The sequence below is a fragment of the Semicossyphus pulcher genome, unplaced genomic scaffold (assembly GCF_022749685.1).
Source record: "Semicossyphus pulcher isolate SPU_LCO1_2020_fin unplaced genomic scaffold, fSemPul1.0.p SCAF_1, whole genome shotgun sequence".
NCBI classification, from domain to species: Eukaryota; Metazoa; Chordata; class Actinopteri; order Labriformes; family Labridae; genus Semicossyphus; species Semicossyphus pulcher.
Genome location: NW_027211603.1, coordinates 33,474,952 through 33,496,339, shown reverse-complemented (window position 1 = coordinate 33,496,339; position 21,388 = coordinate 33,474,952). Strand labels below are relative to the sequence as shown.

The 21,388-nt window shown below is 39.4% G+C and overlaps 1 protein-coding gene across 1 annotated transcript; it reads left to right on the top strand.

The window, feature by feature from the left end:
• The first annotated feature begins 1,657 nt into the window (after positions 1-1,657).
• plekho2 (pleckstrin homology domain containing, family O member 2) lies at positions 1,658-21,302 on the top strand. The gene is made up of 7 exons (XM_069657966.1): positions 1,658-1,884; positions 10,992-11,141; positions 11,399-11,521; positions 17,222-17,326; positions 17,446-17,544; positions 18,346-18,663; positions 18,754-21,302. Exons 1-7 carry the CDS (start codon positions 1,876-1,878, stop codon positions 20,134-20,136), a joined length of 2,187 nt encoding a protein of 728 aa, XP_069514067.1. The 5' UTR covers positions 1,658-1,875; the 3' UTR covers positions 20,137-21,302.
• Positions 21,303-21,388: the final 86 nt, after the last annotated feature.

Sequence of the window (21,388 nt, the reverse complement as noted above, 5' to 3'; positions counted from 1 at the left end):
AAAGCTTCTAAATGTATGTGTCATGAGAGTCAGGGGTGTGGCTGCACTTAAACAGTTTGTGAGCAATGTGGTAAAACGGAGGATGACGTCATTGTGGGTTACAGTACAGATTAGCTTTAAAGTACATACTTAGAATGGTTGTAAAAGAAAAGACACAGCAACAATAACTTTATTAATCCCTGATTTAATGCACCACCAAACAAGCATCTAGTGTTAGTGACCCAAATCAAACACCAACAGGTCTTTTATATTAAATTATAGTGGGACATAGAGGCTGATCAGACTGCATACATCCAAGCTATGTTTAAATGTAACAGACCAATATTTCTTGCTGGTCAGTGGAATAGAGGAATAGGGTATGGGAACATGGTATCCTTATCCCCCTATATTTGTCTTCCAGACCCTAAACAGGTCTTCACAAAATGTCTTTACATCAGTAACTGCTCCTACAGACCACTGCATGCTACCAAGCAAAGTCCCAGCACTGGCTTCAGGCCATTTTAAGGATACATTTTAAGATTAATGTAGCCTACTTGACTATAAATCTGTTCATGGCTCCTTATTACTTTGGTAATGTGATCTGATGTTATAACCCTAAAATATAATACAGAATTTTAAATCCTGATTGACTGATTATTTCTCTGAAGTATTTAGTGTTTTAAGAACTTCTATACTCATGTCTATGTTAACACTTTCTAATAGAGGCCCCTTTTAATGGAATTATTAATTGTAAGTTGGTTTAATTAATAGGCCTAGTTGATGAATAATTTCTTAATGTTTGTACATGAGTTATGATGCATGGATCAGAAGATTTTTTGAGCTTGTCAGGTTATGGAAAATCTCTTCGACTGATTTGACTCAACCATTTACCTTCTTTACTAAAATCAGACTGTTAAAAATTTACCATTAAGCCTATAAGAGGATTAACAACATTTGGTAGAAATGCAGTTATAACTGTTATAACTGCATTTCTACCAAACACAAACCTTTTCACAATCGGACTAATTAATTTCTTGTTTGTGGTTTAAAAGTGACCCATTAAGCATTAGTAAATGCTCATCTAAACCAAAGATAAGCCAGTAGTTAACCTTTTTCAAGAATAAAAATGGTGCCCTTACTTTCCTGTCTTTTTTCCTTATTTACGTTTTTAACCCCTCACTTACGAAATTAAGTTACTGAGAGAGGGGCAGCCACACCTACCAGGAAGTGCTGAGTGTAGTAACATGAGAGAGCACTAATATTCATCATCCTCTATGTAGCCTACAACCGAAAGCGCACACGGAGGCTTAAATATGAAGCATCTTGTCAAATTACATGTTACCCTAAAAATTGTCCCCTCTCTGGTTTGGTGAAATGCTTTTTCTGCCGAGAAACTCTTTGGTGGTACGCCTCCTGCTCTCGATGAATCTCAGAGGATGCTGCAGCTGAAACTGTCTGCAGCCCGTGTTTGTTGCAGCTAACAGATCTGATCGTCACGCAGAAAAAAGCATTGCTTTATGCAAAGCACATCTACTAAACTTTACTTTAGTGCTGAGTTTGCCTCGGGATGCCTCAGATGATGCACGCGCAGACGTTGCTGCTCGCGTTGCTCCTCCTCGATAGACTCTTCAATTCAAGAAGTGTAAAGAGGCTTCAACCGGAAACCAAACTTTTTTCTTCGAACTTTTTGCTCTGAGGCAAATGAGGAAAAGAGACGAGGCTATAGTGTCATAAACAACACGGTTCCTTATTTTCTTCATTTACGTGTGCTGTTGGAAATGTGTCAGCTGCCGACCAACGGGGGAGAAGTAAACGGTTTCTGGCGAGGATAATCAGGGCGACGTCGAGTGATTTTAGGCTGCTCAACACTCACATAACGGATTTTGGTCCTTTATCATGGAAGATGTGAGTAGTCCCTTCTCTGCCTCTCTGTATGCTGCTGCGCTTTTTGAACAGATTTTACTGCCTGTGCATTGTAAAGTCAGTTCTTTGGTACATTGTATCCAGATTGAACACTTCATAAAGCATTCACTATGTGAAGATATAATCCTCGAGAGTGAAATACTCTGCAAGGGTGCGACCAATTTATCACAGCTAAGTTGGGGCCCATAGAAAAGGAGGCTGCGCGAACTCATTACGATATTTTCGTGTAAAGAGCAATAACTTAGTTTTGGGTTTTGTAGCGATACCAGACTGTCACTCATCTAAAGTTCACATTATTTGGCACAAAGCACCTGCCCACCTGTCAATCTGTTGCATCAACTTGTTGGTCAGATTCCACGAGAAACTCTGGGGACAACAACTGTAGAGAGAGCTGCATTTAAAATCGTTCATTTGGTATTAGCGCTACATGTGGAAGTATACTATAAGATCTGAAAAATAATTTAGGCCGTGTCGGAGTTAGCTTGGTCTTTTAGTGAGTTCGGCATCATTACAATCCCCATTTAACACTTTCTTGTGTTTCATTTTAACTTTTAGTGTTGGATAACATCCGCCCACTGAGAGCTCATTTTGGCAGGAGAGGATGGGGGGAAACATATCTCATGATTGACATTTGACAAATAAAACATACTTTGTATTTATACCTTTGCCGAACCGACTGCGATAGGCAAATGCGTCAGAAATAGTGTCAACAAAGGATTAATGAAGTTACTCTTTTGTTAATTACCTATCATAATGTGATTTGTCGTGTTCATGAATGATGTTTGGCGTGCCGTTGTCAACAGAGGAAGAGGATCTTTTATCAACACGCCTCACCAGACAGAGACTTCAGATGGGATTCCAAGTTGGAGTTGTGGCTTAGAAGAGCAGCACATTTGAAAAGGCTTTGCACTGATACAGAAATTAATAATTAGGCTACCTGCAGTAAAAAAATATGGTATTTTGAGGAAGTAGAAACTAGAAAAAGGAAGTTAAGCAGATACTATACTATGCTAGTTGACTTATGCAGTGAACATTTTGAAGCATGCAGTTCCCCACCCTTTGTTAGTAGCATTGATCAATAACCATTATGCTCCTTCTTTGATAATTCAATTCAGCTTTTCTTTTTAAAACTTGCTAACTTGACTAGAATCACTCTCCAATCCAAAATATGGAGGCTTTAAACTTTAAAGCATCTTCATAAAACAGCAAAAAAGTGGGTTGGCAAGTTGGCTAGTGAACACAGTAATGACTGTGAAGTGTTAATTAAAATCACATGTTCAAAAGCACATCAAATAAAGGCTATAAATAGAACTAGTATAAGCTAGAGCCCAGATACACAGTATATCCAGATAAGTTTTTGTTGTTGTTGTTGTTGTTGTTTTTTTTTACCAGAATTACTCCTCAGTCAGGAATATAATTATTGTTATTATTAACATATTAACATTTTCTGGATGCTGAGGTGCTTATTGAATGGCATTCAGTCACACAGACTGTTTAAAAGAAGTGGACATAGCCAGAAGTGACCATATTTGGACCAGGGGTTGGATACGCCTCTATCCTTGTGGAAGGGTCACAGTGTTGGAGACTTGTCAAAGGTGTTCATGCCTATAAGAATGCTCTGCTCTATCATCAGTGTATCTCTATATGGGACCATCAAAAAGAAAAAGAACATCAATCTGAACTGAAGAAGACTTTAAACCTGCGATTTAAACTATCTAACTAATTGGAAAATGTATACTGAGGAATAATTAAGTGGAGAAGAAGGGTCATTTTCTCATCTGCTTCCATACATTTGGACTTCATTTTGCAACTAGTGGAGTTGCCCCCTTCTGGCCATTATAAAGAATGCAGGTTTAGGCATAGTTACTTATCTTAATTTTTCAAATTCAAGAGGACACATCCACCTATATTCAGCCTATTGCCTTGAATTTATTTCATTAATCGGCTAACTGATGTGAGCTTTGGTAGAGATAGTTTCTCATATATACAACAAGGGTTTTATATTATCACATGGCAAACTGAATATGCATGAAGTAATGACATGATGATAAAGGTTGCATTATATGGCAATGATTGTTTCATTTAGTGAGACGGCTTGCTTTAAACCCTTAGCTGCATTATTAAGGACATTTTATGATGTGAGAAAACCACATCCAGTTTGGCTGGGGATTTTCAAGTGAAGATGGGTGAGGGCCAATAGGAGTGAAACTTCCTTAAAAGGATACGATTGAAGGTGTAGGAGTTCGTCAGTATTCAACACTGCTATATGTATCTTAAGTATGTATCTTAAAGATTAAATCAAAATTCCTTTGTGCTAATTAACAAGCATATATTGTCCTTTGGATTAGTTTTGACTTGGATTATTTAGCTGAAATTGTAATAATAATAATACGTTTGAGTTTTCTTTCTCCTGCTTTGACAGAAGTCACAAACATTGGTTTGTACATTGGTGCAATAACTGTTCAGGCAGACCCTAAACTGGTTTGTATCACTTCTTTTCCAACAGACAGACAGCCAGTCTGTAGGCAGCCAGTGTAAAGGGACACAAGAACCATCACTGTGTGGGGTTGTTGAACGCTGCCTGCATCAATGTGTGTGCAGGTTAAAAGAACTATGATGCACTCCTATCAGTTCTGCACTACAGTGCAGTGTATAGTTGTTTGTTCCTTACTTGAAAAGTAAGCAGAATTTGACTACATAGTTTTGCTGTTTGTTACCGTACTTGATGATCTGCTGCTGACTTGAAGTTGGTGCCTGGTGTTTATGACTGGAGTGTTTCAGTCTGAGCTTTATCTCCCTGGCTGGCTGCCCACTAACAGCTGGTGGCTCTTATCTGTTTCTTTTTATTTTGAATGTTGTGTTGTTTCCTGCTCTTCTCTCTACCTCACATTCTTTGTTATCTTCTTTATCGTTCATCCCCAAAACCACTGTGCACCGTCCATGATGACCATGTGTCTCAGCTCTGTGAGTCATCCTTTTATCGCCATCACACTGACCCGAAGTGCAGAGTGTGACGTGTCTGCCTGACCCATTCAGCCAGGAGGAAACAGACTGCCACATTATGTGTCAGGCAGAAAACAATTAACCCTCTCTCATAATCGCCCTGCTATCTAGGCCTCTGCTGTACAATGGATGTGTGTGTGCATCATTTTACTGGGGCGCTGCTGACAATTTGTGTGAAAGTGCCTTTATGAAAAAGAAAGAGCCTCAATAGTGAAAGCATGTGTGTGTCCTTGTAGAGACAAAAAGTCCTCCAAAGATGGAAAGATGAGGAAAATATTCTTTTAGAAGACATTTCTTCTTACTGCACAAGGGGTTAATTAGAATAGAAATAGCTTGTGTCTGTCATACGTCTTGATATTTCCTACACTTTATTCTTTAAATATGAGGACCTGTCTCTGTCCATCTATGTCCTTCACACATGTTGACCTGCATACTAAGACTTTTTTCAGGCCTCAAGTCCTGTTCTTGTTAGATGTTTAAGCTTTTCAGCAACGTGGATGTTGCATCAAATATCAGCACAAACAGAACAAACCTGTGTACATAACTATGACTCTGAATACATCATGTTATGTGCACCAACCATGAGAGCAGAAGTTAGGGCTCAGTGTTGTAGCCACCGACTGTGGACCTTATTGAATGGGGCTGTGTATTGGCAATAATCTAAAGATGTAATGCTATTACACTACAGGGGTTATGATTATAGTTATATGATTGTTAAATTTAATTTGATGAAAGTTATACTGATATTAAGAACAAACCACCAGTGGACCTAAATATGTTCATCACAGTCCCTGTAACAGCCAACATCATTATCTCCATCATCTCTTGCCCATATCAGTATGAAAGGTGAAACATTTGCCTGTAAACTCTTAATAAAAAATGTTTTGTGACAATGAATTGATCCTCTAAAACCATCCAACGAGCACTGGATTATAATTGAAAAGATTTGGACCTCAGTGATAAAAACAGCCTATGAAACAGGCAAATTAATGAAGGGTGAAATAAATATGCTTATAATACATTACCATATACCTTGAATATAAAACTGTAACCCTGGTGTGATGGTATTTATCGTAATAGCAGATTTTGCCAATGCGCAGGCCTTCTGAGTCTACTTATTATCTACATGTGTGAGGTCAGAACAAAGGTGTGTGTTTATTATGTGCCACCATTTGCTTCCTGTGACACCAGGCCCTGTACTAAGACTTTAGTTTGATAGGAAGGTGGTGGGGGTTCATGTGTAGTGTTTGGTGTGCATTTAATGTTCTTACATGGTGGGATTGTAAAAATAGACTTCCTTCTTGCATGAGCTATCGGCCTCTGAAAAACCTGACAAACACTGTAACCCTCTTGCACCACCACCATCAGATGAGGTGACTCTTTTGACCATATATGAACTCATATACATTTAGTTTGTTTACATGCTCATTGGAAACCTAGTTTTGTGTGTTTTCCTGCTGTTGTGTGCTGGTGTATCTAAATGTCTCACCATTTTAGCCAATATGTTCTGCAATCACAAAGACTTGGATCAGGTGTTTACATGCAACATTTTCCTGGACTCCAGGTAGTATCTAGGTTTCTCAAAACCAGATGAAAGGCTTATCCAGATTTTTGGAACCAATATCTAATATTTACATGCACAACACATAACCCTGATACCTAAAAGTGGTAATCTTGAAGATCTCAGTTTCATTCTCTTTGGCGATAAACGGTAATTGCGGGAGCACACTTCCCAGATATCCAGACAGTGTTGCATGTGTGACGTCCACGGTTGGCTCCGGTTGTAACTCTTGATTTTCCTGGCTGACAGTCGCTTTCCTTTTTAGACTGTTTGCCTTCATCTGAGCGTCAAATTTGTTTCTTTTTCTTTGTATTTTCACTTCTTTTAGAAGTTGTATCTGTAGTCATCGATCATTTCTTTGTTTGTTCAGCCATAGTAGATTACTGCTTACTCTCAACACTTGCAGAAACTGGAAAAGCAGCCGCTTTACGTTGTGTAGCTCCGCCTACCCTCTCCCTGGCAGACCAACCACTGCTGGGTGATGGAAAATGTGTCACTAACTGGGCGCCGCTTGTGATTTTTTCTGTGAAAGTCGCCACAGAGGGCCAGTCTGTAATACTGCAAATGCAAAGGCTTTCATCAGTGGACCATAGGCTCAATCACCATTGTGTTACCTCATTTGATGATAGAAGATGACTTAACAGATATTTATTTAAATGAAAATCTTCGAGAGTATTACTTTTAAAACCTGATCATAACAAGGATACTAATGTAAACACACTAATTGATTTGTATGCCCCCACTAAGCTCTACAGGGGCCAATATGAGTCTATTGATTATAACCTGGTCAGTTTTGGCTTGTAGATTCACAACTTTGAATTTAGTCAGAAAAGTAAGAGTAGAGAGTTTGTAAAGTCTTAGCCATACACTTATGTCATTGTCTCAATCCTTTTGCACGCGGAAATCTGAGATTTGGAGCAAACCTGTGTTCTGTGGTCTGACATGTAGAGCAGATGCCCTATTTTCACAGCTTTAAGAGTAAAAATAGGCATTACAGTTTAAATGTTAACATCTTAAGTAAGTTATTTAGATTGAGAATGCATACATTGTGTACAATGTCTGACTAGCTAATAGGAATCAAAAGACAACACTGAGCATAGACTAAGCCTGTATCTGTTCCTGATTGTTGGGTATGGACAGTTTTATCAACCCGTCCTGTTTTTTTTTTATTGCAGCACATTTCACTGTGACAACACCGGCCTCAACGGCACAAAACAGGAAGTAAAATCTTACAGTGGTGTTGAGCATCTTAGAGTTGAAAGAATCAGAGGTTTGCAGTCTTTTCTTAAATATCTTTATAGCCCTTTTTGTGAAACTTTTGTCAGACAGCAGACGTATAGTTGGCCATTAAATTTGTTTTCATTTAATTAACTATACTTAATTATACTAGCAAAACAATATATTGGCCCAGCCCCACTGTCTCCTCCCAGCTGGAGTGGTGAGGGGTTAGTGGGAGTAAAGTGTGAGCTCCAGTCAGGCTTGTGGTGAGTTCAAGCTGGGCAGGTCAGTGTGAAAATCAATGAATGCCAGATGCTCCCTGACCTAAAACATGATCAGAAACACATGTCTGCTAAGGTGTGCCTCTTCCAGAAACCCTGCACTCTGTTCTCTCTTCCTTTTTTAAGACCTAGTTTGCATGATGTACGATAGCTTTAACATATTGTACTTTTATATCTGCAATGTGTCATATTATTTTAATCTACACAAAGGTAGAGGTAGTCTCAGTGTCACCACAACACCACAAAGAGGACTGCTAATAGTTTTTGGTTAGGCCTGTGCTTCAGAGCAGATCAGACTTCCTGTGTGAGATCAAAAATATGAGCCCCTTCACCTACTGTGCGGTATCACGGTGCACAGCGTTAGCAGTCAGCTGAGGTCTGAGTAATGGAAACCTCTCACTGCTGCGCCTTTGCAAGCGCTGCACTGTATTACAGTGTTCCACCTAGCACTATCAACATTTTCCATGTTCACCCATGTCAGAGGCATGCCAAGGCCGCTCTGTGCCCAGGGGTGCTTTTCTGGACTGCACAGTGAGGCTGCTTTGTCTCTCTGTGGTGAACCTCCACTGGTTGCTCTATCACTCTTATTTAAAGTGGTTTTACAAAGTTATTTTTGCCCTTCTCGCTGTCTTTCTGGCGTGTCTGTCCTCCTCAGTTGGCGTTCCTTTCTTTGCAGCTGCACTGCTGTTTACAAAGTTGAGACACACTTGCAGTCACAGTGAAAGTGGAAAAACAGTTAGTTGACCTCCTACCTCATCCCAGAGAAGGGAAAAAGATATCCTGTGGAAGTCCCTCTAATAGAAACAAAGGCTGTGGATTTTGCAGACACCTGCATATGTCAGGGTATTAGTCACCATGAAAAATGAGTATGTGGCTTTACAGAGAGCTTACTCCACAAAGCTAAATGTAGACACTAGTCTATTTTGCAGAGTTCAGCAGCTTTAGTGTAATCCTCAATAGTACAATGGTGTCCAAGTTTCAGATGACAAAATATTAAAATGTCAATTGAAGCTTCTCAAACCACCCCTTACAATACATCAAACAATATAGTAAATGGACTGTACTTAAAGCGCTTTTCTAGTCTTTGCGACCACTCAAAGCTGCTTTTACACTGCATGTCACATTTACCCATTCACACACGCATTCATACACTGATGGCAGATGCTGCTACCTAAAGTGCCTAACTGTCAATCAGTTATTGGCTATGCCACTGGGAGCGAAGTTAATTTGTATGTAACTGTATGTTGTTCAACAGCTTTGTGGTAAAATATCATCATGGACCTCTGTACTAGAGACAAGAGCTAAAATGTTTTGTGATGATTTAAAACAGTTGTAGTGTTTCTCTTTTAATTCATAATGATTGGAACCTTTCTATACTGTCACTAATGTAGCAAGGTTTTTTTTTTTTTTTTCAAATTTCACGCCTGCCACTGCACTGGCTTAGTTGGCTGTTTATACAGTATCTATTCATGCAAGTGTAATGTCAGGCTCCCATTAAACCATACACCTGAAGGTTTAAGTATACTGATAAGCACAAGTAGAAATGGATTACGCTGGCGAATACTTTGAGACGACTACACCGATAACTTAGGTTGTTAATGTAAACAGCTGGCTATGCTACTGTCAAATGCTAGATTTCTGCAGAGCCCAATTCTAAGCTTAATCCAAAACTTGGCAACTGGACTTGGTTGAAGTTTTGAAGACGTTTCACCTCTCATACGAAAGGCTTCTTCAGTTCTAAACTGACTGGTGGACAGAGCTAGAAATATAAGCCTCTGTAGGTCATTAGTATGATAATAGATGTGAAATCAAGGGTCCATGCTGTGAAGGGAGATGAGCCTCCAGCATTGCGTCCTTATTGCTGTCATAACTTTAATTTCTAATTGCCAAAGCAGCCTCCATTACTCGGCCAGCAAAGAGGCTGATATGTAGTAATGTTATACAATGAGCTCTGTATTAAGCTAAATATAGTAATTATCTGTGGAATTTTAATGCACGGACCTCCACAGTTATTACAAATTACTACAGATCCAAAGTTAATATTGTGCTGAAAGGGCTTCGGAGTGTTTGAGAAGTTTGTATGTATTTTTTTTTTCTTTCTGTAAAATTGAAATATCTGTAACTGTTCTGTGAACTTTAAAAGTGTTTATTTCATCTGCCTTTTCCCTTGAAACAAATCAGCTTGGTTTGTAGAACGCAGCAGCAGGTCACTTTCATTATGAATGTAAAGTATATCAGTTCCTCCTTATTTTGTTTACAGGTTCATCACTAATCGCACGACTTCCTGTTTGTTATGTTGCCTAGCTGCTGCTGAAGTCATACCTCTTATTTCTTGCCATGATTCTGCCTCTGTTGGCTGCATTGTAAACAGAATTGAGGTGCAATTATCAACTACATATAAATGGAGATCTTTTCATAATGTTTTGGAATCAAAAACACTGTATTAATTAGGAATGAATAGTTAAAGGGAAATATGTTATAATTATATAACTGATATAGGTAAATGTTAATTCCTTTGTGCAGATTGCACAATAACAGTGCTATGATGTTAGATATTACAAGGACTATGATAGAACAAATGTAGATTCCATTGTTGTCATTGCATTAATACCAAGACCTATGTTACCCAGATTGTATGCATATGATGATGATGATGATGTACTAGAATGTAATTCTGGGATAGTTTTATTAAAATTATGTTTAACTATAAATAAACTATATTTAGCCTTGCTTGCAGAATTGCAATAAATCACATTATATTAAATCCTTACCCCTGCCACAACATGACCTCAAAGACTGTATGACCCTAATGCACATAAGTCTGTAGGAGATACATGCTTTCAAGCTGTTGATGAATTAGCTGGTCAAGTTAATTTTGAAATTGGACCTCATGTCCTTTTCTAGTACGGATAAACTGTGTGACACTATTAAGTAACAAAGACAGACTGAAAGTGATAGCAGTCTGCACTCTGCCAGTACACTGTTGTGTGTTTTGAGTCTGATTTCCTTCCTCTGTTTCATTGTAGGGTGTGAAAGAGGACCCAGCCCAGTGTAAAGAGCCGAAGTTCCTGGGTAAGGCTGGCTGGGTGAAGAAGGCCCCCGGCAGACTGCTGGCCAGCTATAAGGACCGCTTCGTCCATGTGGAGAAGACAGAGATTGTGGTGTATGAAAATGAGGTATGCTCACATGTTTTCCACAAGTCATGTCCCCAACTCATGCAGCGCTCTCACATATGTGCACCATAAATTATGTAACTGGAATAAACAAATATATCAGAGTGTGTCTGTAGCACTATATAGAGCTGGTTCATCGGTGGTTCGCTTTGCTCTCTTTGTGGGATTTGTTGTTAATGTGAAAAAGCTAAATAATTTCAGCTTTATCCTTTCATTTGAATAGGAATTTGGAGGTCATTAACCTGTACTTTGTGTTGCAGAACCTGCAGAACTGCTTAGAGAGGCTTGACCTGGAAAACTATGATAAATGTCATGAGTTAAAGAGTCCCTTCAAGAAGAAGCACAGACTGATTCTGATTCGTTCCCCCAAGTCTGCAAATAAGGTGAGCTGAGAGATGCTTTAAAAGTAGAATCTTTTGTAAATTTAAAATGCAAAAAAACATGACACCGCTAGAGATGAAATAAGGCACTTGTTACTGTCATTGGTTTATGATTTCTCAAGTGCAATAGCTGCAAAAAATAGCAAAACAAGTATGTTTTTGATGGATAAGAAAGGTTATTGCTACAGCATTTAATCTGAAGCCTTTACCTGAGAAACGTACCTTTTTCATCATTTTTATTACATCTTTTTAGGGCTATTAGCTCCTCTCTACAGGGTAACAATGTAAGTGAGCATCTGCTATCTAGGGAAGCTTCAGCAGCACACTGTAACATGTTCAAAGCTGTAGTAGGTAACATTATTAAAACTACATTTTTGTCATATTTGCTCAAACCGTCACTTACAAACATGCAGTAGTACATGAGAGAGATAATCTGTATAAAAAAATCATGTTCCTCTGGCTCCTCCTACTGCTCCTAATGGCATTTGTAAGAATCCAGTGCTCCCGAAACACACAACCAATCAGAGCCGAGCTGTCTCTCAGGCTGCTGTCAATCACACGCTGCGCAGCACCACTACGCTGCGCATGCTCACACGGTCAAGCTCAATTTCTTCAGTGTGCGCAGCGTCAGCAGGTTTGTGTCCACAAAGGCTTAAAAACAACCACCAGGAATGAAAAAACTGCCCATCCCTCTATTGCCAATAAGGCTACACCACAAGATTGTTAAACCGAAGGAGAAAAAAGAGGAAAAGCAAACTAAAAAGAAAGAGTTGGACCGAGACAGAAATGAAATGAATGAATTTCTGCTGTATATTTTTCACATTGCTAAGATGTCTGCGGTTACTGTGACGTTGTGTTACGTTGGTGTTACAGTCGGGCTAACGTTAGCTTGTTCTCAATGTGGCTACTGTTCAGCGTTGTTCCATGGCAGTGTGGTTGAAAATATCCAGGCAGCGTTACTGTTTAAGGCTTTCTCCTGATAGTTTTGTGTGCCTGTGCTCTCACAGCTAAATGTTCACAACATAAGTGAGATATTGCTTAGTTGGCACTGTTTTTTCTCTGTTAGCAAACAAAGTGCTGATGGTTTTGCCACTGGTTTGATGTGTATCTGCTTCGATAGTGTTGATGGCAATACAACGGCTGCGGTTGTTGTCATTTCACGTTTTTATGTATTATGTAGTGTGAAGTTCATCTTTGATTGCTGTAGCTCTCTCTGTCAAAAATTGGTGGGTTTATTTTATTAACATTAGCCAGGTTGACAGAAACATGGTTCAGGTGAATGGTAACTGATAGCTTGTCTGTTTATAACAACCTGAAACATGATCATATGTCAGTGTTGTGTTGAGCCTTCTATGCTGCACCAAAGCAGGCAAAGACATGAATGCAGCTTCAGCAATTGTATATTCTTTTGTAACATTTAAAAGATGAAATAAAACACATTTCATCTTACAAACAAATGTTGAATCCACAGGGATTTTAATACTGTTTGCTGTACTGTACTGCTGTATCACTGACTTAATGACTCTTCTCTGTTTGTGCAATGGGCGGACTAATCATGAACTGTTATCACTTATTTCTCACTTATGATCTCAGTCAACTTTTTAGTAAAAACAGCTGCCTGCTGCGGGAAACAAGGGTGATGAGAAAAGAGTTTACAGACCAGAAAATCAAGCAATAATCCAAATGATTACTCTCCACTGTCATTTAATTAAATGAAAAACTAGTATTTAGTGCAACTTTAAATGATTCTCACAGCACTCTTGATGAAAGCCGGGGATTTTAATTAATTATTTTTGCATATATAACTGTGGTTAATATCAACATGTTTTAACTTTCTTAACTTAAATATGCCAAACTGCCAATAATGAGGCTGCTTGATACAAAATTATTAAAACCCCCCCTCCAGTGAAAATCCAGTGTTTAACCTTGTAAACATCTCCATGTGGTGTTTATCATGTGCTACAAGACATATCAGAGACAACATCAGCAGTCATCTCCAAGGCTGGGACTGTCTGCTTTTAAACTGCAGTGTACCAAGGACAGGCTGAACAACACCTTTTCAGATTGGAAGGTTTGAGACGTCACAAACCCAAGGAGCCAATCCCGTTAATGGATGGGGTGATGCTATGTATATTGTTATGTGCAACCTATGGCAACCACTTCGGCGATGTGCGAGCCAGCTGCAACTGTCATCGAAATTTTTGCAAACTCACTACTGACTGCTAACGTTTCCGTTACTACTACTAATTTACATTTTACATTTCAAGCTAGCGAAGTTTCAACAAGTCGCAACGATGGCAGAGACGCGTTTTGTTTTCGGCTGTAATTTTACAAAAGGAGAAACATAGTACATAGTGGGCGGGGACTAAGCAGATTGGGGAATATTTGATGAGGGAGAAGGAGGATATGCCTTGGGAGGATTTTTACAAGGTAATTAAACATATTTTGCAAAACAAAGACTGGAGCTGGTCTTTAAGGTTTGATTTCCACCATTTTTTCAGAGCTAAATGATCTTGATACAACAGATTTCCTCATCTAATTTGTTCAGCTAATGAAAATAGTGCTGCAGCTCTGTTAGGGCAGCAGTTGTGTAAAGCTTAGAGAGGCAAGGAGCTAAAAAAAAAAAGAGGACTCAGACCCTGAAAAATTATTCACTCAATTTGTTGGAGCTGCTGCACAAACATTTCAGCCAACCTCAATGAGGAAGTGACAACAAGTCAGCCCACAGCCTGATTTAAACTGCTGCTGAAAGGTTCTGCTCTCTGAAAATACATGTCATATTTAAGTGTGTCCACATGTCACCCGTCTAATTTATAACTCAGAACAGATCTCTGAGTAGAGATAGCAGCAGTCTTCTAAATAAACAAACTTCTGAAATACCACGTCCTTTAAAGCCATCCTATATATCTGCAGCTGAACACGACCTGCCAAGCACCAAACTGCAGACATACAACATATTTATACACAGGGATTGATGGAGACCAAACGGAGCTGAAAGAAGAGTGGGTATTGGATTTACATAAGCAAGGTGGCCAGATACATGAAAACAGATGAATGCTAATGTTTCTGTGTCTGATGGATATATAAAAAGGGTTAAAAGGGGAGGACAGTGGCTTTACCGTTAAGAGAATGTGCAATGCTTCAGTGTTGACAGCTTCTTTGTGTGTGTGTGTGTGTGTGTGTGTGTGTGTGTGTGTGTGTGTGAGTGAGTGAGTCAGAGAGAGAGAGAGAGGTATACATACTATTTCACAAACACATTATTGCTCTCTTGTGTCACTTTTTCCCCCGCTCTGTCTACAGTGACCAGGCTGACGAGTTGCTGAACCTGCAACATTAAGTCCAGGACTCGAACTGTGTTTGGACATACTTCTTTTTTTACTGATTTGAAACTGTTTCAATTTCACTTGCTCTCCGGTGGTGGACTGAAAACCTGTCATGGGTTTTTCACTTGCTCTTTTTAAACAGAGGTCCCCGAATAACACCATAAAGAAAGCACAGACATATTGCTGGCCCGGTGTGGGATTTTACACAGCAAGCTGCTTTTCTGGAGGCTAACGTGTGACATGCAGAACTTAAGTGTGGGCGCAAATGGTCCTTTAATGTCTGCTTAACTTGTCATCTGATCGAGGGTACACAGCTCCATGACCTCATTGGCTCCCAAATTAGTGGAGATTTTTACTTTCTTTTTTCAGGTCGCTGCTAACAGCTGTTGGGTCGCACACATAACATCTTGAAAGTGTCATACCCCTGTCCCATCTTTCAGCTCCCCTATCTACACTTGTTTCAACTTAGCTATGTTACTTCTGCTGCCAGTTTCAATTGCAGAACATCACCGCCCCCCCGTGCTCTCTCCTATCCTTTTATACAGAACAGGGAGGTTGGATAAGGACACAGTTTCTTCTTTACGGCCTGTATAAGGAACTTATAGGAGAAGCTTTCTTTAATGGTAAGATGGTGATGATAATACAAGAGTGTGATTACTCTGGTAAAGACAAGAAATAAAAGGCAACTGGGGAGTTGCTGACCAGTAAGAGTGCTATGGAAAAGGTTTCCCATGAGTAGGATTGCTTCATGCATAGCACATTGAGTAAATGATATGATATCTTTGCCAGGGGTGTCACACTTTAAACTTCATTAAAATACTAAAATTCAGTAAAATGCCAAAACAAGCAGCAATAAGCCAACAATAGCAGGGAAGATTAAAAATGAATGGACAACAGATTTTTGGTCATGGGCACTGAATGTAAACAAAAACTTTGTTTACTGGAAAACCTCCAATACACTAGTTTTGGATGTCTTATTTATGTGTTTCATTGCTACACATGTAGCTTCAAACATTTACAATTAAAGACCCTGCAAATGCAACGTTTTTGTCCAACTTTGTCCATCAGACAGGAGTAAACATAGAGCACATAAAGACACAGAGGCACAGATGGTTAAAAAGGGTTAAATACATGAATACATCAAGTGTAACAGGAAACCTAGAGTATCTTTACCATCCATAAAACCATCATCAGCAACCAGTTGTTAAATCAGAAGTCATTATCAGTTAATTTTACCTTTTAACTACTTACTTATTCCCATATTACTTTCACATATTGCTGCGATTAGAGACTACATATTACTGTTATTGACAGCCGTTTTGAACCTCAGCCTACACCAAGTATTTTGGTATTCATTCCCTTTGTTATTTTCCCGATAAGGGGAAGTAGAAAAAAGGAAATGTTATATGATACTTTTTCAATTCCCAAAACATAATTTTTAAGCAACAATTAAAACAATCCATTATTTGACTCACAGTCGGTTGTTTTTACTCCATTGTGGTGGTCGAGTCTGAATAAAGTGAGCAGGTCTGTTAAGCATGTGAAGAGCTTCTTGGCTGCCTCCTGGTTTCTCCGGGGCAACCCTCTTCAGCCCGGGCTCTGCAGAGCTGAATGAGGCCAGTGAGACATAAAGGTTTGCTTAAAGCAGCTCAGCAGATTGTCACCTGTAGCTTCAGAATACAGCCATACAGTTTAGGTACTCAGAAGTTTAAGTTTGAATAAGTGAAGTGTCAAAGAGAAAATAAGTACTACACAATATGCAGGTTTAAAACTTCATATGTGCAAATTTATGGAAGACTTTTGTGTCACACAGATTGTTTGTAACTAGCTTCTTTAGAAATTATTAATGTATTTACAGTAACAGTTTGAAATGTAAGTTTACACTGTTATTGAAGATTGTTTAACTGAAAGTGTGAAACTTTTAATTTATCTTTTCAAGCTGAAGGACAAGAGTGTTCAATCAGCAAGTCATTAGGCAGATGTAATGACAGCAGTCCCTGCAGATTTACTCAGTTAATACTGTGAGTTGGTCAAACAACAGGAAAGATACTTTGGCCTGGCTTGTATGCTCTCTGCTAAAGATGTTTTTCCAACTGAACACTGTGGTGTTTTAGAGCATTATTTCAATAAATCTGAAGCAGATGTGATAATGTGTTCTAATGAAGTACCATAAAGGTTAATTTTATTAATTTGACTTGCAATATTGGTCTTAGGTCTTGTGGAAAATTGACTTTACTAAAAGTGTTTCCTAAAATAAACAAATGAAGTTTAATTTAAGTGCTTTAAGTGTTTGGACCATATTCTAAACCTTCTATTTTACCTTTAACCATCATGTCTGTTCAGTATTTATTGTCATTTCTCTGCTTCATGTGACTGACAGGTCCATGATGTGAAGTTTCAAGCTCAGACTGCGGAGGAGAAGGAGGCTTGGATTAAAGCGCTAAGTGATGGCATCAATCGAGCAAAGAACAAAATCTTTGACGAGGTAAACATCTGTGAAAACCGAACAGAAGTGTCATCCTCACTGGGTTTTATTTTTTGTTCAGCTATAAAATACTTTAATTTATTGAAAAAGCGTGTAGAATAAGCTTTTTGTTTTCTCAGGTGAAGGTTGATGACAGCAGTAATTTAGAGCATGTTACACGAACAAGGCCGAAAGGGAACCGTAATCGACGGCCACCGACCAGGATACACATGAAAGAGGTTTGTGTGTGTGTGTGTGTGTGTGTGTCCATTTACCTGTGCATGTAACAGATACTGAGTTGTTTGGTCTCAGTAGGTTTAGGTTTGAATATCAACACTGTGTTGACTTTTCTTGTTCCTCTGACATTTGGATGGATTGCTTATTGGTTAAAACTCGCACAATAAAATGAGTGAATGTTGGATGGAGTTTCTGCTAGATGGCAAAACTCAACTTAACCATGCCTGTGGTTGATTTCATGCTGGATTTTTTTGAAGTTCAAAAGCTCAAGTTACTATAAAAAATGCTTTAATTGTAGTTATAGTTTTGTCTATATTATAAGTATATTTAACACAATATGTGTTATATTACTAAATATGTATTTCAATAATATTTTACTATATTTCAGTCAAACCTCATTCTGTCTGCTTCAGTATTAACACATCACATAAAATGTTCACCCATTGTCTGCATAATGTACATACATTATTCCCATTGTTTTTAGCTGATATAGGGTTATTATCCAGTAACTGATTCCAATAGTTTCTTCATTGCTATTTTTATCACTGTTAAACTACCATCAATTAAAGAGAACACATTCCAAGCCCCATCTAGTTCTTGCTTCTAGGCTTTTAATGTGAAATATCTGTGCAGGAAGAGCTTAGCTTCATTGACAGAAGCTTAACAGAGAGACAAAATAAACAAATTGAATGATTTTGTGTTTCCCTTAAAAGAGAAACTTTTTAGCTATTGTGTGTGTATGTTTGAGAATTTATGTATACGATCCTTGATTGTCTCATCTACATATCTGTATTGCTGTGTAGGTAGCTGATGTGTCATCCGATGGTATCCTGCGATTGGACCTTGATCTTGAGAATGCTTTAATGCCTAATGGGACCCACCATGTCAGTGTTGATGGCGCTGCCAAAGAGGCCAACAAAACACCTATGCCTGTGTCCAGTACCAGCGAAGCTGCAGAGAAAGAGTCAGAGCATAGTCCAGAGGAGGAGGAGACTAAGACTGAGCCAGACGTCACTCCCCAGAAAAAAGTCATCAAACCTCCCATGCCCCCGATCAAAGAGGCTAAACCCAGTTCCACACCTGAAGATGAACCTGAGAAGAATGATGTCACGGAGAAAAAGGTCTGCATAATGATATATAACCTTTGTCTTACAATGCAGAAATATTTCGGTATGTGTTTTTGGCTAACATAAATTATGATGTTTTTTAAGGTCCTGAAGCCACCCATGCCTCCTTCTAAAGACGTCAAGCCCAGTGTTTCACCTGGTGAGGAAGCTACAGAGGAGTCCAACTCTGAAAAGATTCCTGAAAAGAGTCCAGATGCCAGTAAAAAGACCGGCCCACCACCAACTCCACCCAACAAACCCAGCTCCAGCAGCTCAGTGAGCAACCTTACTGAGGCCTCACAGTCCAGGCCAAACTCCCACCCTCCTACACCTCCAAGCAAAGCGAAGAAACCCTCCAATCCTGCTGAGCAGCAAGAAAAAGAGGTTCAAGACAAAGCTAAAGAGAATGAGGATAAAGAAGAAGCGAGCATGAAGGAGGTGACAGATGCAGCTGTCGATACAGATGAATCAGAGCAGTCGATTTCTCAAGAAGATGATGGACCTGAGAGTCCAAGTGTGGAAGGAAAGGTTTCCGAAGAAGAATCAGGAGAGACGAGCAGCAGCGGCCCAAACAAGGAATCTGAAAATGAGCCACAAGCACCCACAGAGCCACTCAAAAAGAGCCCCAGTCCTCTGAACCCCAAGAAAAAGCCTGAGAAACCTGTTCAGTCCAACACTGACTACGTAGCAGAAGAACCATCTATAGTGCAGCCCAATGAGGGCGAGGACCCTACTGCACTGCTGCAAACAGCCCCAGATACCTCAGCCAGCTCTCCTCAAGCAGAAGAGACACTACCCACGAGTGAAGTCCCAGCAGTAGTTGTCTCTTTGAACGACCAGGTCACTGACAGCCTCAGCCTGAGTCCGCTGCTCTGCCACCTACCAGGGGAGAAGAAGAAGAAGGAGGAGGAGAAATCTGTGGACAGCGGTCAGCACTCAGACGATGACAGTGAAGGCTCTGGGAGTGAAGACACACTGGCGGCTTCCACAGCTGCACTGAGAGGAAGCAACGCTGGTCTGGATGTGTTGGATGCCAGCGAGGACGACATTCAGATCTCTGTTTGTTTAATACCCCCACAGGTGGCGCCCAAGCCTCAGATTAGACCAAAGGCATTTCCCTGTCGGCGCTCTGATCCTACTCCTCCGCTCAAACCCTCAGCCAAGGCACGGTCAGCCTCGATTGGAGATCTATTATCTGAATCTTCAGCCTGTACTCAGGTGGGAAAGCATACCAGAGCAGAGGCTGGAAGCAACAGGGCTCCTAGTGATGATGTCATGAAACTGGAAGCTGAAGTGGCCCTGGAGATGGAAAACACGAAGGACCTCCTGAGCAGAGTGTCCCAATCAGAGGGAGGAGGTGAGGGGGAGGGCATGCCGGAGGATCTGCTCACCAAGGCCATGGAGAAGCTGAAGAAGGCCGACCATGTCCTCAGGGAGGTCAAGAGACTGGCACCTACAAAGAACTCATGTTATAGGAAGAGCTGGTGAAAGTCGGTCACAGCAGATTGACTTGGAAAAGAGCATCGCTAAACCTTTCTCTCACAAAGTGATTGTCCATAAATGATTACAGCAGCCCTGTCAAGTTCTGGATGTCTCCACATACTGTACTATACTATCCTGTTTTCCAAATACATGCCTAAAGCCTTTTCCCCTGTAATGTTAAAAGTGAATCATACTGTATGAGTGGAAACAATGTATTTGCCCAACTCGTGGAGCTAAGGTTAGACTGTTTAGCTAGCTGATAGAACTCATTAAGTTGTAATTTCTGTAGTCATGATCAATGCTTGCCAGCTCGAGATGACATTTAGGGGACAGGGTTTTGCGAGCGGTCAGTTGATGGACTTGGGCAGGATGTCGAACGTCTCTCATTTATGATTGTTATGCAGCACGTGTAACTGTTCGCTCATAATTAACTATGTGCAATTTTTTTCTACTTTAACTTTCTCTGCAGCTTAAAGTAATGCTAAATTTGTACTGTCTATTTTTGTGCATAGCTGACATTTTCAAGAATATTTACTTGAAAGCTAATTTGAGATTTATTAATATGATGACAGAGCAGTGCTGTCAGTTAATACATTGAGAACATGCAAAATTACTTAACCGTGTTAATACCAAATTACACAACTATTTTAATAGTCTTCTCTACTTTGTGGATTTAAGAAACTTTTTTTTCTATTTTCAGATACCATGTTTTTGCTGGCAGTTTATATGAGGGAACTTTTATTGTATATACTGTATCCGTTTACCACAGCATATGCTGTTTGTTGTTGAGGAAGATGTACCAACATAGCTCAGGAGTTTTCTAAAAGTAATCTTTTCAGCGTAATCATGTGATTAAAGCAAAATGAAAAGCTGCTACTCCACATAGAAGGATTGCAGTTTTGTTAATAATATACTGATATTTTAGGCCTACATAGAGCTCTCACTATCTCACTCTCTTACAATAATAGCTTATCAGCAAAATACTCTGCAAGTTGAATCATTAAATCTGATGAATTTCCCCTATTTTTAGCAGTGCTTTTTTAAAAGCTGTGATGGTAGTTTTGCAGATTATTTTCAATATGACACGGCATCAGAGTATGTAAAAATATTTTCTAACATTAGATATAATTTTGTACTCTTTGATAAAATTTGCTATTGCCCAAATAAACAAAGGGAAACTATGGCTTTATGTGTTTTGTCTGTAATGTTGTTAAAGTATTTCAATTTACTTATGTGAGTCATTTATGAAATGTGAGTT

Coding starts and splice junctions, on each gene's coding strand:
- plekho2 (XM_069657966.1), top strand. Junction 11,522..17,221: donor CCCCCAAGTCTGCAAATAAG/GTGAGCTGAGAG, acceptor TGTGACTGACAG/GTCCATGATGTGAAGTTTCA. Junction 17,327..17,445: donor AGAACAAAATCTTTGACGAG/GTAAACATCTGT, acceptor TTGTTTTCTCAG/GTGAAGGTTGATGACAGCAG.